Source organism: Tripterygium wilfordii, chromosome 17 (genome assembly GCF_013401445.1).
Source record: "Tripterygium wilfordii isolate XIE 37 chromosome 17, ASM1340144v1, whole genome shotgun sequence".
Lineage (NCBI taxonomy): Eukaryota > Viridiplantae > Streptophyta > Magnoliopsida > Celastrales > Celastraceae > Tripterygium > Tripterygium wilfordii.
This window is the reverse complement of record NC_052248.1, coordinates 4080170-4095256: the sequence shown is the minus strand read 5'-3', so window position 1 is coordinate 4095256 and position 15087 is coordinate 4080170. Positions and strand designations below refer to the sequence as shown.

Below are 15087 nucleotides of genomic sequence, written 5' to 3'. Positions count from 1 at the left end.
AAGTTTTAATGTGTGGCTCATAAGTTTGATGGCCTTATAATTATTATAAAAGAGTGTCCGATACAACTTAAAAGGACCTGACTACACAATCTATCCAGATATCTACTTAACCTGTCCGGAACGATTGCTCTCGGATGTGATTTGGGGTCAAACTGTCACGACTGGACCACAACCCAAGGTGTCATATGATCAGTGGGATGGAGTGATGGACTATATATTACCTGGTCTGATGCCTAATCTCTTCTATAATATATTTTATGTTGCTTAATTTTGATCGTTCTTGCTATTGGATCCATACCATCTTATCTCTGTACGTTGTTGTGACCTCCTGTTCAATTAATTTTTAATACATTCCACGGCTCCTCGAACTTCTGGCAATATAGTTCTCACATAAGATTAGCTAATTTAATTGTTATTGTGCTGTCGAAAGTCATATTATGAAGTTAACCTCATGAAATACTACTATCTCCAGATAATTGAGAACATAAATTCTAACTTGTGTAAATGGACTTTTAATATTTTCTGTACACTTTTATGTGGAGAAGTGTTGAACTCTAAATGCTCTGAAGACCCTCAATGGTAGAAGAAATTAAATGCAATTATACTCTGAACTGTCAAGTCCCATAACATTGTATGACTATTGAAAGTTACAAGAGTAGAATTTGAGACAAGATAGAATATACCATCTTTTGTTGGTCGCAAATTCAAGTTTATTTTAAGAGTTTCTCTTGGCATTTTTTGCTTCAAGCATCTAACCAATGTATTACAAGTTGACCCCAATCTTTCTCAGGCACTCCCAATGCCTTCCAAACTGCCCTGGAAGCATCAACAATATTGTTAGGACATGGAGGCTGATAATCATGGTCGCGATCGCATCCCATAGTCGAGTCACATTCATCAACTACTAGTGCCTTAACCCTCCTGCCATTACCATATATGTAAATGTATTTCAAGCATCTCCCTTTATTATTGAACCATCCAGTTGATAGAGCTACCACAAGTGTATCATCTGAGTGGAACTTATTGTCACATTCTGATGCACCGCCACCATCCCCACCGTTCCCAAAGCTATTGAGCGTTAAGGTTGCATTTGTACGGCGTGAAACCGGTGGGGAGCATTTGTAAGTAGTGTACAACTCGCCTTCGATGCAGCAGTCAGAGTCATTTTCCCTGTTACACTGTTTTGGTGGAGGATTTTTTCCTCTAATCTTGCCACTAGGCTTGCAAGTCTGAGCATCAAGAGAAAAGGAGTTTGATACAATGAAAAGAAAGCAAGGAAGGAGAAAACCGATTGCGATGGTGTGACTCTTCATCCTCGACTTCAGTTATTTTGATTTTTTGTTTGTTGATCTTTTGGTCTGTGAGGGTGGATGTTGAACTAATGAGAAAAGGGCTTATATAGACGACCGTACAAAGTTGTTGCCAGTCTTTTTTTTTATTTTTTATTTAAGGTTTTACATTGATTATATCTCCATGCTGGTAGTAGAGAGCTTTGTATTTACCATTGATGAACTATTTAACTCCCCATTCCCAGCTGTATTTTCTGTTGGAACTAACGTTTGTTTAATTTTAGGTTCAAGAAGTGTATCAATGTTATTGTTTTTTTCTTCATGGCCGCGGCCTCTCTGTTCTTGTCACCTCGGCTTGTCATTGGAGGGTGACTTGTTCCGAATCCAGCCGTTCTCGTTGGAATCTGACCGACACCAAATAGTATGTGTACTTACACCAAGTGTAGGGTATTGGCAAGTAATAAATCAGTGAGTCCGATATCGATCCACGAGGAAGCAATGCAAATTTGATGGTGAATGATATGCAAATGACTAACTAACACTACTAAATACAATGAATGTCAAATAAAAGCAAGTAAATGAAATGGGCCGAATGACTCGGTAGCATGAGCGATTTTATAATCAAAGTAAGCACGAATTGGATTTAAAACGATTAATTGGAAACCTAGTCCTTAATCCGTCCCGATGGCTACTCGGTTCTCATACTCAATGTATCATCGCAAACACACGCAACCATACACAATGCATTGTGTGATACTATCAATCATGCATATGCAAAGAGAATTGGGATATAAGACTTCTATTCATAAATGGAGGTCATCGGGTCTCTTAGTCTACAATGAATGCAAATGGATAAGTATATAATATTATGGATTAATGTTCCCCTTGGGGCTCGACTTAGCTAACACCCTAGTTTCACACTCAAAGAAAAATTAACCATAACTCTCCCATACGCATTCCTAAAGTAACCCAAAACTCCATCATCAATACCTATAATTAATAAATCAATAGCTATGCAATGGATTACTCAATAATTAAGGAAATCATGCATTGGGGTTTAACACTTCTCATTCAAGCACATGAAATTAATTCCCTAGACTAGACAATCTAAGAATAAAATCAATATGTCATTCTATTGCACCCAATCACACAACTATCATGAAATTAAAAGAGAGGGATCGAAGCTACGACCCTTTGACCATACCTTGAGTAATCGAATCCTTACACCCACCGTTCGAGACCAGAAACTAGAAAGGGAACTTAGCCACTCATTATAATGAGAATAAACATCAATTTTATAGATGAAAACCAATGTTTACAATCAAGATCACAAGAACTAAGTAAAACCCTAGAGAGAGAAAAACTATGGAGGCTAGATGTTTAAGAGTGAATGAATGAGGTAAAGACCCAAATCTTAGGGTTTTCCCCTCTTTTTGTAATGGAAAATATCTAACTACCCTTATACAATCGTCCCCCATTGATTACATATAAGATTTACCCCAAATGCCCCTGAAATTTCAATGTAGAAAGTTGCAGAATCACAACAGGTGTCCGAACGCTTAGTAGACATGTCTGGACACTTCAGCTTTATCAAAGACTTTGGCAAGCTTCTTTTCCAATTTGTGAGTAAAGTGTCTGGATGGCTTCATTGGGTGTCCGGACACTTATTGTCCAGATAGCATAAATGGTGTCCGGACACTTCATGCGCGTTCAATTTGATGAAGGCTCTGTCTAAGTTTGTGGGTACAGTGTTCGGATGGTTGAATAGGTGTCTGGTCAGTTGATGAATTTCTAGCTCCTTTCTTTAGCTCCAAACATCTCCAATTCAACCATTTTAACCTGGTTTCCTGCAAAACCAATGAAAGGCAACCATAAGAGTAAAATTAACTAAATTAAACATAAATACACTACTTAAGTGCTAGAACATCCTAATTAAAGGACGTTAGGACCTCAAAATAGAGGTCCGGTCAGAAGCTCAAACAAGAAAGATCAAAGCTCGTAGGAATCTACTTTAGCTTGAATTTTTTTTTATGAGACTGAAAGATACTTGTGGGGACAGCTGCATTGCTTAATGTAGTATATTAATTTAGAAAATTTTGTCTTAATCGACATGTTAAATGGCGATACCTGCAAATGGTTTTGTGGTTTAATGTATGAAAATGAGACGATACAATTATTAATTGAGCCTCGTGTATTTTCTACAAAATATATGCTAGAAAGCAGAGATTCTTTTGCCGAATAATGCAAGCCAATGGATGGAAGAAGGGCCTGAAAAATAAGGTTTTTGTCTCTTATGCATGTAGACATACCAGTTTTAGGAATCCAGAATCAAAGAAAATGAGGGCCTTGATGAACTATTTAACTCCCCATTCCCAGCTGTATGTTCTGTTGGAACTAACGTTTGTTTAATTTTTAGGTTCAAGAAGTGTATCAATGTCATTGTTTTTTTCTTCATGGCCGCGGCATCTCTGTTCTTGTCACCTCGGCTTCTCATTGGAGGGTGACTTGTTTCGAATCCAGCCGTTCTCTTTGGAAGTTGACCAACATCAAATAGTGTGTGTACGTACCCCAAGTGTAGGGTATCGGCAAGTAATAAATCGGTGAGTCTAGTATCGATACACGAGGAAACAATGCAAATTTGATGGTGAATGATAGTCAAATGACTAGCTAACACTACTAAACACAATGAATATCAAATAAAAGCAAGTAAATGAAATGGGCCGAATGACTTGGTAGCATGAGCGATTTTGTAATCAAAGTAAGCACGAATTAGATTTAAAATGATTAATTAAAAACCTAGTCCCTAATCCGTCCCGGTGGCTACTCGGTTCTCATACTCAAGGTATCATCACAAACACACACAACCATATACAATGCATTGTGTAATACTATCAATCATGCATATGCAAAGAGAATTGGGATATAAGATTATAATAATGACCATATTGAAACAGTTAAACACTATAATAATGACCATATTCAGTCGATGCCCCGTGTGCAAGTAAGATTGGGCTCAGACCCAGAATAGGACTCTTAACCAAGGAGTAGGTTTGTGCCATCGGTCCTTGCCCATAGAACTCAGGAAACCCCAAGGAATTATGTCCCACCAGTTCGAACTCCCGACTTGAGGGATCTTTCACCTTCAAGCCCGAAGATATAACCACTAGGCTAATATTGTGAATCATTATAGGTTTTTTTTTTGGTAGCGTGGAACCTACTATGTAAACCCCGGGTAACATGGAAGACCCCACAACCCCCATGAATCAGTTGATACATGGGCCAAGGCCTAGTGTGAGAGTAAGAGTCAATCTTATAAATTACGATAATAAAAAGTTAGCGCGGTCAAATTTATCATCTCAACCAACGGCTCGTTCAGAATCACTATAGCCTTTCAATGCTTCAATTACGCATGCACATATACACACAAATCTCTAGTAGATAGAGCAGAGGAACATTGACAAACAGGTCATGCGTTTGGCTAATGCAAATTTGGAAGCTAGCAAAGCACAATGCATTTATCCTAAAACAAATTAAGATTGCTTACATGAATCAATAAAAAGAAGTTAAAAAATTTACCCAAAAACGGATCAACTATAAGTCTCTGTGTCCCAATGTTTTTCAGCTCTACTTATGAATGAGATCAACCATGCCAATTAACACTCTTGCATGAAGTCTAAAATACTATTTTACCAATCAGAAAACTAAACTTAAAACTATGAACTTTTAGTGATTTGTATTTCACTAAAATAACCTGCAATATTGGAAGTACTGATAGGAACCTAAATATCATTGTATTGTTTTGCATAGTTCCTATTAGTATCAACAGAATTGTGATGACGTGGCTAATGTCTATTGGTGTATGTTAGCTCTCAGTACAAAGGGACTTATATGAGTTCCCATAGTAGGCTAATTTGTCCACAGTCAAACTATTTTCACCCATGAAAGTGTTTCATTCTCTACCCAACGAATTTAGTACTGAGAGCTTTTCACAAGTACTTTCACCCCTCAACAATAATCAAAAGTGATAGGGATCCCAGTAAAAAGTATTCCAATCATTCCAATAATGAAATAATTAGGATGATTTTTACTGGGATCCGTAACATTTTTGAACAATAATTGATCCGGGACCGAACTTCTACCCTGGGTTTGTGTAACTTCTATGGCTGGGTTTGTCTCTGGCAAGGTTTCTTTGTTTTTTGGGTCAATTTTCTTTCGGCCCTTTGCTCTTTTCCTTCTAATTCTACATCAAAAAAGCTATTATAGATTTATCAAAAAAAATATATGCTGCATAATGAAGACGCCAAAAACACATTAGTACTCAACAATTTCAATTGAGGATAACCTATACTTGTTACACTAGTTTTTTTTTTTTCTTTTTTTAGATAAGTATAAGAAAGCCTTTGAACTTTCAAAAAAGGGTTAGTTGAGCTCTAATATGTTTTTCCCGGCCAAATCAATCCCTCAACTTCAAACAATAGTCCACATTACCCCTTCAAACACTTTACCGTTAAAAAATGTTGATGTGGACATTATTCTTTGACATGACTTTGTTTTGTATAAAAACCTAACAGTAGTGTTAGATAACTCATATAGTAGTAATCCATGGGAGCCCAAATATTTTAAACGAAATTTTTAAACCTTTTAACTCTCAAAATACATGTTAGATTTTAAAAGAAATTACATACTCCGAATCAATGCATAAAACTCTTTCTAACAAGATTCATTGTTGATGAGTTTTATCGGGTGAATCTTAATTTCATTATTTTTTTCAATAGAATTTCAAAAACAATAGATTTAGAACTAAAACAATGAATTCTAGACTGTGCTTTAAAAAATAATGGAATCTATATTAAAATAATAAATTTTGGTACAATGAATTATGAAATAAAATAGTGAAATAAAGCTATTCCATTGATTACATCAATGGAATAAACTTGTTGAGCTCCCTATGGACTACGAAACTGATAGGCTACATGTAATTTTCTCTTAAAATAGGTGTAAAAGATCACATGTCATAAAAAAAATAAAACAAAAAACTTAAATTTTAAAAAAATCCTAAATTCTCTCCCTCCCTCTCCCTCTCCCTCTCTCTCTCCCTCCTTATTCTCCCTCTTCTATCGATTAATATTATTTGCAACCCAAAAATAACTAAGTACACCACATTCTTGGTAGACCCCAGTTAAAAATATAACATTACCGAATAGACCTTTTTTTTGTGTTATTTCAAAAAAAAACCCAATGTACACCCCCTCTTCATCATCTGCTAGGGTTTCATTTGCTGGGTATTGCGTCAAAAATTTAACTACCTTGATAGATACACCAAATTCTAAGCCCCTTTTAAACACTGCAGAGATGGAGATGCAACAATTGGGGTCTTGGGCAATGCAATTCTTCAAAGAAATAATGGGCTTGAGCTCTATAGACCTTTATATATGCTCAATGGAGATGACGAAATGATGAGCTTGGCTGCGCTCCAGCTCACTCAAGCATGGGACGGAGAAGACGAAGCCGAAGAACAACGGAGGCAAGGCAGTCGGCTAATTCATTACTTTTGTTTGGCAAAAGTCTCCTTGGTTGGGCAACGGAGCTAGAGACAGAGATGATGAAGCTTTGGATTTTTAGGGTTGAAGAAGAAGATGGACGAGCTGCTACCTTCGCTCTTCTTCTCGATAGAGACACACGGGGTATTATAAGATTTCACTTTTTGACGAAAAATTGAGATGTGCTTAGTAACTCGTGGGGTGAAAATAGTCCTACTCTCTTCTATCGGCTCCTCCTCCTTCAATGGTTTTTGAGTGGCGAGCCACTGAGTATCCAACTTTTCAATCCCTTTAATTTCAAATCCAAACCTCCAATCAAAAGACAAAAAACTATTGCAAATAGGTTGCGTTTGGTTTGAATGTTTTTCATGCGTTTTCTATTTTCTTTTTCTAGAAAAAGAAAATGATTTGAAAACACGTTTGGCATATCGAAAACATTGGAAATAGAAAATACTGAAAATAAAAAATGACTTGAAAAACAGTCGTTTTCTAAATTCTGAAAACACGGTACTCGTTCCGTATTCATCTCCGAGTTTTGATTTCCTGGATTCGATCTTTGAAGGCCACGACTGCAACAAAGTGAAAGAATGTGGAGACCCTTTCACTCATCTCCCCCGAGTCTTCTCAGCCCTCTTTACAACCCTCTTTGCTTGTTCTTCAGTTTTGTTTGTGATAAGAACCTGCATTATAACTAAGGTTCTGTAAAATGATTTGTTGTTGCCACGTGTGCTATTAAGTATTCTGTTAGGTTTGACAGAATATGTGTTTACAAACTAACGTCCGTTAGTTAAGTCGGTTCTTTCAATTCATATAAGTAGCGGTTCACTTCTGTATTGGAATCAGTTTTTGATATGGAATGAAATGAGAATCCTTCTCTTTGTTTTCCTCTTATGTTCTTCTCTGTAAATCTTCTCCCAGTTTGGTCCACCATCACCATTGCTAGGTCAAGGTAGAAAGGGGTCTATCAATTGGCATCGAAGCCGATACTTCAAGCTATAGCCTGCGTTTCCCTTCCTACGCATCTCACTCCTCCATAAGCCATGAAAAGTCAAGAATCATTTGTTGATGAAATTCTTGAAAATCGACTTTCAATCTGAAGCAAAAGTTGCAAAGGTGGCTGCTAGTCTTGCCAATTTTGCCAATTTTCAAACCTTTGTTCATAATAAATTTGCTAAGTTGCCGGCATTGATTGATTCGCAAATCGATTCAAAGCTGGACTCATGGCGCAAAAGTGCTCAGCACAATTCATCTGCAATATCAATTGCGCACAAGGAGTTTGAGGAATTGCATCAACCAGTTGTTTTACCAGGGAGTGGGGATTTTTGTCCGTTTGAACATGACACGATGATACCATCCAAGCCTACTTGTTTGATTGAAATGACTGGTAGCGATCCGATTGTTCTTCCGCGAACCTGGCACAGACTAAAGATTGAGGAATCTTTGTCTTCAAATTCTGAAACCAAAGGTTCAAGATTTAGTGAGCACCCTTCAAATATTCGTGAAATACAAGGATATAAATCAGAAGAGAAATCTAATCAGAATCATGCCTTGGGTGATGCACGCAATGGGTTTGAAGAAATTTCTCAACTAGGTATGGAACTTTGTGCAACTGATATTATAGACTCTGTGAAACAAGATGTTGAAAGAGGATTTTTTCAATTTACTTTTGATCCTGGTGGCTGCAAGTCTGTTCCTTTAATTATGGGGCAGTATAATTGTAAGCAAAATCTGTGTGTTTTGCCTTTAGATGGTTGTGGCATTGTTTTGAGGATTCAATGGCTAACTACTGTTAGTCCAGTGGTGTGGGATTGCCAACCATTACAAATAGAGTTTTTAGTAGAAGATTAAGTCATATTTGCTGCAGAGTGTTAATCGAAATGAACCATTGATTCAAGAAGAATTTTTTCAGCAAATTGATAAAGATATGCAAGGCACCAGTATAGGAATGTTGTTGTACTCTCAAGAATTAGTGGAATTGACAGATAGTGAGTCCACACTCACCCCTGTACAAAGGGAGAAATTGCGGTCTTTGCTAACAACTTATGATTTCATCTCTCAAGTGCCATCATCACTGCCCCTTGCCACGATACATGATCACAGAATATCTTTAGTGACCGGGGCTAAACCACCTAGTAAGAAGCCTTACCATCAGGAACCTTTGCCAAACAAGAGACGCTTGGCCAAGACTGTACCAAAAGTGAGTCTTTCTCCTCTTCCTATTTCACTTTGGAAACCTGTTAGTGAAAATATTGTTACTTGGAGTGGTTTTGGTTGCATGAATTTTTCTTGTATGAATAGCAAGAAATTTAGAAGGGAATTTGCTTGCATAGATCTGACAGAGGAGTTGCAAGAAATAATGTCTCGGCTTGGTTTACAAATAGTTAATGAAGTAGGGAACACTAATCCTTCCATGTTGCGCAAACCTGCTGCCAAAATTAGGCTAGAAGCTGCTCAATATTATTTGCAAAAGCAAGAATATGGCTTTAGATCAGAAGCTTATTACACTCTCCAAAGCTGTTTTGAAAAACTGTCTTCCTGTGTTCATTAAAATACCTATCTACAATGTGAATTGTGCTATTGGAACTATGCTCGGCCATGAGGTGACCAAATGTAACAACTTGAGTGGTCTTCCTGCTGATACCATTCCTATCAAATTCTCTGGAAATGCAGGGGCACGGGCAAGGGCAGTTGTGGAAGCTATGGAAGTGGTAAGTGATCATGTATATGAATACATGATCGTTGGGACTATTGTTGTACTTAAAAAAACTGGCAGCAATTATGCAGCAAGGATTTTATCTGAGGCTGTGGTGGATGGACATTTGGTTACTTGGATTTCTTTGTTCATTGGTTATTGCAAGGCAGGTGATGTAGCAAAATCCATGCAGCTGAATTTTGATGCAAGACCAACTATGGAGTCCTTTGTATTGCTTGCTTATGCTTGTGTAGGTGTGAGGTTTCCTTTTCTTGGTACGCAACTACGTACTCAGTGGATAGTTGATGGCTTGGAGCCCAATGATTATGATGGCTGGTTATCAAAGATTCTTGTTCACATGTACACAAAGGGTGGTGTTATGGTTTCTGTATGTCCTAGCATTTGGCATTTACCCAATTTTACTGGAGGGAACATAATGAGGATGACACTTGAAGCTCATGCAAGATTGTACCTTGCTAATGATGTTGATTTTCCATTCGATCCTAGAGGATTCGATTAATATTTTATCAACACTTGTCCTGGAATTCAGTTGTGAGGGTCCCAGTTTTATATCCTTGAGGACAAGGATGATTTTCAGAAGGGGGTATTGATAAGAACCTGCATTGTAACTAAGGTTCTGTAAAATGACTTGTTGTTGCCACGTGTGCTATTAAGTATTCTGTTAGGTTTGACAGAATATGTGTTTACAAACTAACGTCCGTTAGTTAAGTCGGTTCTTTCAATTCATATAAGTAGCAGTTCACTTCTGTATTGGAATCAGTTTTTGATATGGAATGAAATGAGAATCCTTCTCTTTGTTTTCCTCTTATGTTCTTCTCTGTAAATCTTCTCCCAGTTTGGTCCACCATCACCATTGCTAGGTCAAGGTAGAAAGGGGTCTCTATCAGTTTGCCTCTCCAGGTACTCTTTTTGTTATTGATCTTCATATTTTGCCTGATTAGCTTCTCATTTACATTTATTTTCATTTTTCTGTTGTAATTGCTTTGCTTCGCTTGTATGGATTAAATTTTCGTTTGCAATTTAGGGATTTTTGTTGTTGTATACCTATTGGGATCCTAGGGTTTGTTGGGTTTTGTTTCTGTGATTTGAGTTGATCATTGATTGGGTCTTCTGGGCTATACAGTTTAGGATGTCCTTTGCTCTGAAGCAACTTCTGTGATTTGAGTCTCGATCCCAGCTTTTCAAAACAAGCATGAATTTGTTTTCCTTTCTTCTTGAAAGGATATGGATACTTGGGATTTTTTTTGATCATTTTATGATAAATAACTAGAAATTCGATTTCATGGATTAGTTTCCGACTTGCAGAATTGAGAGTTGAATTGGGTTTCTTGCTAATTTTGTTGTAATTTCAAATCAATAAAAAGAGATTTCAAAAGCAAAAAATCCCCCACATGTAAAATCTTGGATTACAGTTTAAAACTCTGTTTTGTAAGCAAACCCAGCTTTTTTTTTGTTGGCTAGAAATTTCACCTGATTCTCATTCTTTTAGGCAACAAATTGAACTCAAAAGAGCCTTATTTGGCACATGGTTTTTCCCATGCTCATAATGGTATAAGTTTAAGCTGCTAGTTTTTTTTATTATTCACAATCAAATGAATGTGGATGGAAAAAGTGATAAATTTCTTATATGTGAATGTTTCATGAATTTTTGAAATCATGGGGCCATTATTCTTTTAGCATATGACTTGGCTCTTAATTTGTTTTGATCGAAACTGATCTTCTTAATTTGTTTTGATCGAAACTGATCTTTTCGGGCAGTTGCTGCCTTATTTTGCTTTTCTGGCCCTCCTAAGGTCAATTTACACTTGGACAGTAGTGCGTCCAAATTGAGGAAGAAAATGCGCAAAGTTGAAGTTGACGGAACACAAAATGGGTTTAGTGATAGCAATCCTTATGGGAGGTAGGGAGGCGAAGACGATAAAAGACAATTTGTAAGGTATTGGCAGAATAATTGCTTGGAGTTCACACATGAATCTACACTAATTTTGTCCCAGTAATTTTAGTTTCTAGTTCAGCAACTTCCTGAGCAACTCGACTCTCAAAATTTGTTTTCTTACCATTTTTGTTTGTTCTCTCAGTGATGGTAGCAATGAAAAAATGTATAAAAGGGGTTCTGATAATGGTCGTTTGATGTTGTTGATAGTTTTTTTTTTCACTTGTGAACAGCCTGTATGTTGACATACTCTATGGATTCTAAGCAAGAGATTTACAGTATTGATTAAGGCTATGTGTGCCGTATTAGCTAGCAGACTGGATTATTTATGGATCAATAATGGATTGCAGAAGAACTTGGACTAAACAAGTATTGGAACAGACTCTAAGAATTGATTATTTCCTCACTTTAATCTCACATATTGTTATAGATTTGAATTGTAACTTATTGTTATTTTCTTGGATCAATAATTTATGATATTTGATAAAATATTGAACTTATATATTAATTGCAAGAGAGGGGAAAAAATCCCTCTTTTTTAATAGTTAGTTAAAAGATTATCATATCAACATAAATGGAAACAGAAAATAGAAATATTTTTTTCCAGTATTTTCAAACCAAACATGTTTTCTTGTGCTTAGAAAATGAAAACAGAAAATGGGAAATGGAAATGAAAAATAGAAAATGAGAAATAGAAATCGAAAATAGAAAATAGAAAATAGAAAATAGAAAACAAAGCCTTTCTCCCCCTCCCTCTTTCTTATGCCATAGTTGGATGACTTTTCGTCTTCTTCTCCAGTTCTTCGGCGCTATCGTTACAGCAGGCCGGTCGGTTGGTTTTGTCTCTTTCGCTTTCAAATTTTTGGTCTTCGGGATAACCATGTTTGACTGGTCAGATCTTCAATCATATCTAATTGGGGAAATCGCAAAAAGGGTAGATACGGTGAGCCCACGCAACCAACTTGAAAGTCTTTGGAAAACTTTTTGTTGTTGTTATTCTCTCTGATTACACAATGGTTAATCCAAACTTTCTATCAATTTACCTTTGAATTTCTCCAATCAAATTCAGATCCAAAACCGAGAAAGGTAATAAAAATCAACGTACTTTTTTAGGAAATTTGTTTGTGCTTGTTGATGTTAATAATGCTAAATGAATTGTTGGTTTCTATGATGAAATGATTCGTTGATTGTTGTGGCATCAGTTCTCACTTTTGATTTGGAGAAGTACTGTAATAAATTGGAGTTGCGGTCAAGAGCTGGTGCTTTTGATCTCTCCATTTTTGAACTTTCTTTGACTGGTCTTTATGGTTCTGATGTGTCTGCCACATGGAAAATAAAAGAACAACAAAAAATTTACACATAACCAGCTAACACACAACCGACAGATACTAATGAAGAGAATGATGAAGAGTTTATCTGCTCTCTTCCTAATCCCTCTCCAGGGCAATGCAACAGAGGGAATGACACTGAATGCTGTTAACAGGGTAAGCTCTACCCTAACAAATGCTCGCCCTCTGTGTCTAGCCACACATGGCTTAATTACCTCACCCTCAACAGTTTTGAGGCTGGTGGAGATGGCGGTGCCCCATCTGAATGTGACAATCAATACCACTCTGATGACGCACCAACAACGTACAAGAGCATTGTGCCATCACAACATCACCATAAGCGTTAAATGATCGTAGCGTAGTGGCTGTGGTGGTGGATGAGTGTGACCATGATTATCAGCCTCCATGTGCTACAGCATCGTTGATGCGTCGAACGCTGTGTGGAAAGCCCTTGGTGTGTCACATAAATTTAATTGTCATTGTGCTGTTAAAAGTCATATTATGAAGTTAATCTCATGAAATAGTACTGTCTCTGGATAATTGAGAAAATAAAAATCTAATTTATGTAAATAGACTTTCAATATTATTCACTACACTTTCATGTGGAGAGCTAGTTAAATAGTAAAATTCAATGTAATTGATGTGGAGAAGTGTTGAACTCTAAATGCTCCAAAGACCCTCAATGTTTGAAGAAATTAAATGCAATTATACTCTGTACTGTCAAGTCTCACAACATTGTATGACTATTGAAAGATATAAAAATAGAATTTGAGATAGACAGAATATACCATCTTTTGTTGTTCACAAATTCAAGTTGATTTTAAGAGCTTCTCTTGGCATTTTTTGCTTCAAGCATCTAACCAATATATTTCAAGTTGACCCCAATCCTTCTCAGGCACTCCCAATGCCTTCGAAGCTGCCCTGGAAGCATCAACAACATTGTTAGGACATGGAGGCTGGTAATCATGGCCGCGATCGCATCCCATAGTCGAGTCACATTCATCAACTACTAGTGCCTTAATCCTCCTTCCATTACCATATAAGAAAATGTATTTCAAGCATCTACCCTTTTTCTTAAACCATCCAGTTGATAGAGCCACCACAAGTCTATCATCTGAATGAAACTTTTTGTCACATTCTGATGCACTACCACCATCCCCACCCTTCTCAAAGCTATTGAGCGTTAAGGTTGCCTTTGTACGGCGTGAAACTGGCGGGGAGCATTTGTAAGTAGTGTACAACTTACCTTTGATGCAGCAGTCGGAGTCATTTTCCCGGTTACACTGTTTTGGCGGAGGCTTTTTCCCTCTAATCTTGCCACTAGGCTTGCAAGTCTGAGCATCAAGAGAAAAAGAGTTTGCTACAATGAAAAGAAAGCAAGGAAGGAGAAAAATGGTTGTGAAGATGTTACTCTTCATCCTCTACTTCAATTATTTTGAATTTCTGTCTGTTGATTTTTTGGTGTGTGAGCTTGGATGTTGAACTGATGAGAAAAGGGCTTATATCACCATGCATGTAGTATTGACTTGTGTATTTAGTTATTTGCCATTGATAAACTCCCCATTCCCAGCTGTATTTTCTGTGGTACTAACTTTTGTTTAATTTCAGGTTCAATAAGTTTGCGAATGTTATTGTTTTTTTTTTTTCTGCATGATCGCGACATCTCCTTTCTTGTTGAAAGAACAAACAAGGATGGTAAAAGCTTAGAGGATTTCCTGTTCGATGTGAGGCTTTTAGCAAATCCAAAAGCAAAGGAAAAGATGGGACTTATCATTGATCATTGGTATCCCTATTTTAATACATATACTAGTCAAAAAGAAATATTTAATCATACTGTATCGGTATCGATGCTTCTTTCTGTTCAGTGGTGTTTAGATTTCTAGTATATTTACCTGTGTTGTTCTTAATTGATTTGGTTATTATGTGTCTAGGGTTGGTTGTTCTGGAGCTTATTTGGTGCTCGATTTGTATCTGTTGGTATTTGTGTAGCATACCAGGTGTTCGATGAAATGCCTAGAACATTTATATCAATTTGTTGGGATACAACAATGAAAATGCTAGATTATAACGATGAAATTGCTGGGCGTGAGAGTTGAACTTATGACCTCCCGCATTTGTAAAGAGTTACCATAGTCAATTAACACTCCTGCACTAAGCTTGATACAAGTTCTAATCAATGTTGGTGTTTAGATTATGACATTATGACAAAAAAATTGAGATAAATAAGCAGTCTAAATGGTTGTTAATCATGAAGGAATCAATTGTTGCAATACAATTTGGGAAT

At 36.9% G+C, this 15087-nt stretch overlaps 2 protein-coding genes across 6 annotated transcripts; one reads left to right on the top strand and one right to left on the bottom strand.

The window, feature by feature from the left end:
- Nucleotides 1-743: 743 nt before the first annotated feature.
- Nucleotides 744-14405, bottom strand: LOC119982961. Its single transcript, XM_038826577.1, has 2 exons — nt 13658-14405; nt 744-1229 (listed from the first exon to the last, which is right to left on the bottom strand). Exons 1-2 carry the CDS (start codon nt 14219-14221, stop codon nt 744-746), a joined length of 1050 nt encoding a protein of 349 aa, XP_038682505.1. The 5' UTR covers nt 14222-14405.
- On the top strand, nt 7508-12513 carry LOC119982962 (pentatricopeptide repeat-containing protein At1g32415, mitochondrial-like). 5 transcript variants are annotated; one of them, XM_038826582.1, is made up of 2 exons: nt 7508-10442; nt 12275-12513. In XM_038826582.1, the coding sequence occupies exon 1, from the start codon at nt 7895-7897 to the stop codon at nt 8675-8677; it is 783 nt and encodes a 260-aa protein (XP_038682510.1). In that variant the 5' UTR covers nt 7508-7894; the 3' UTR covers nt 8678-10442; nt 12275-12513. The 5 variants fall into 5 exon arrangements, with proteins under 5 accessions (XP_038682510.1, XP_038682509.1, XP_038682507.1 ...); XM_038826581.1 differs by lacking the exon at nt 12275-12513 and adding an exon at nt 11356-11780; XM_038826579.1 differs by lacking the exon at nt 12275-12513 and adding an exon at nt 11336-11780.
- Nucleotides 14406-15087: the final 682 nt, after the last annotated feature.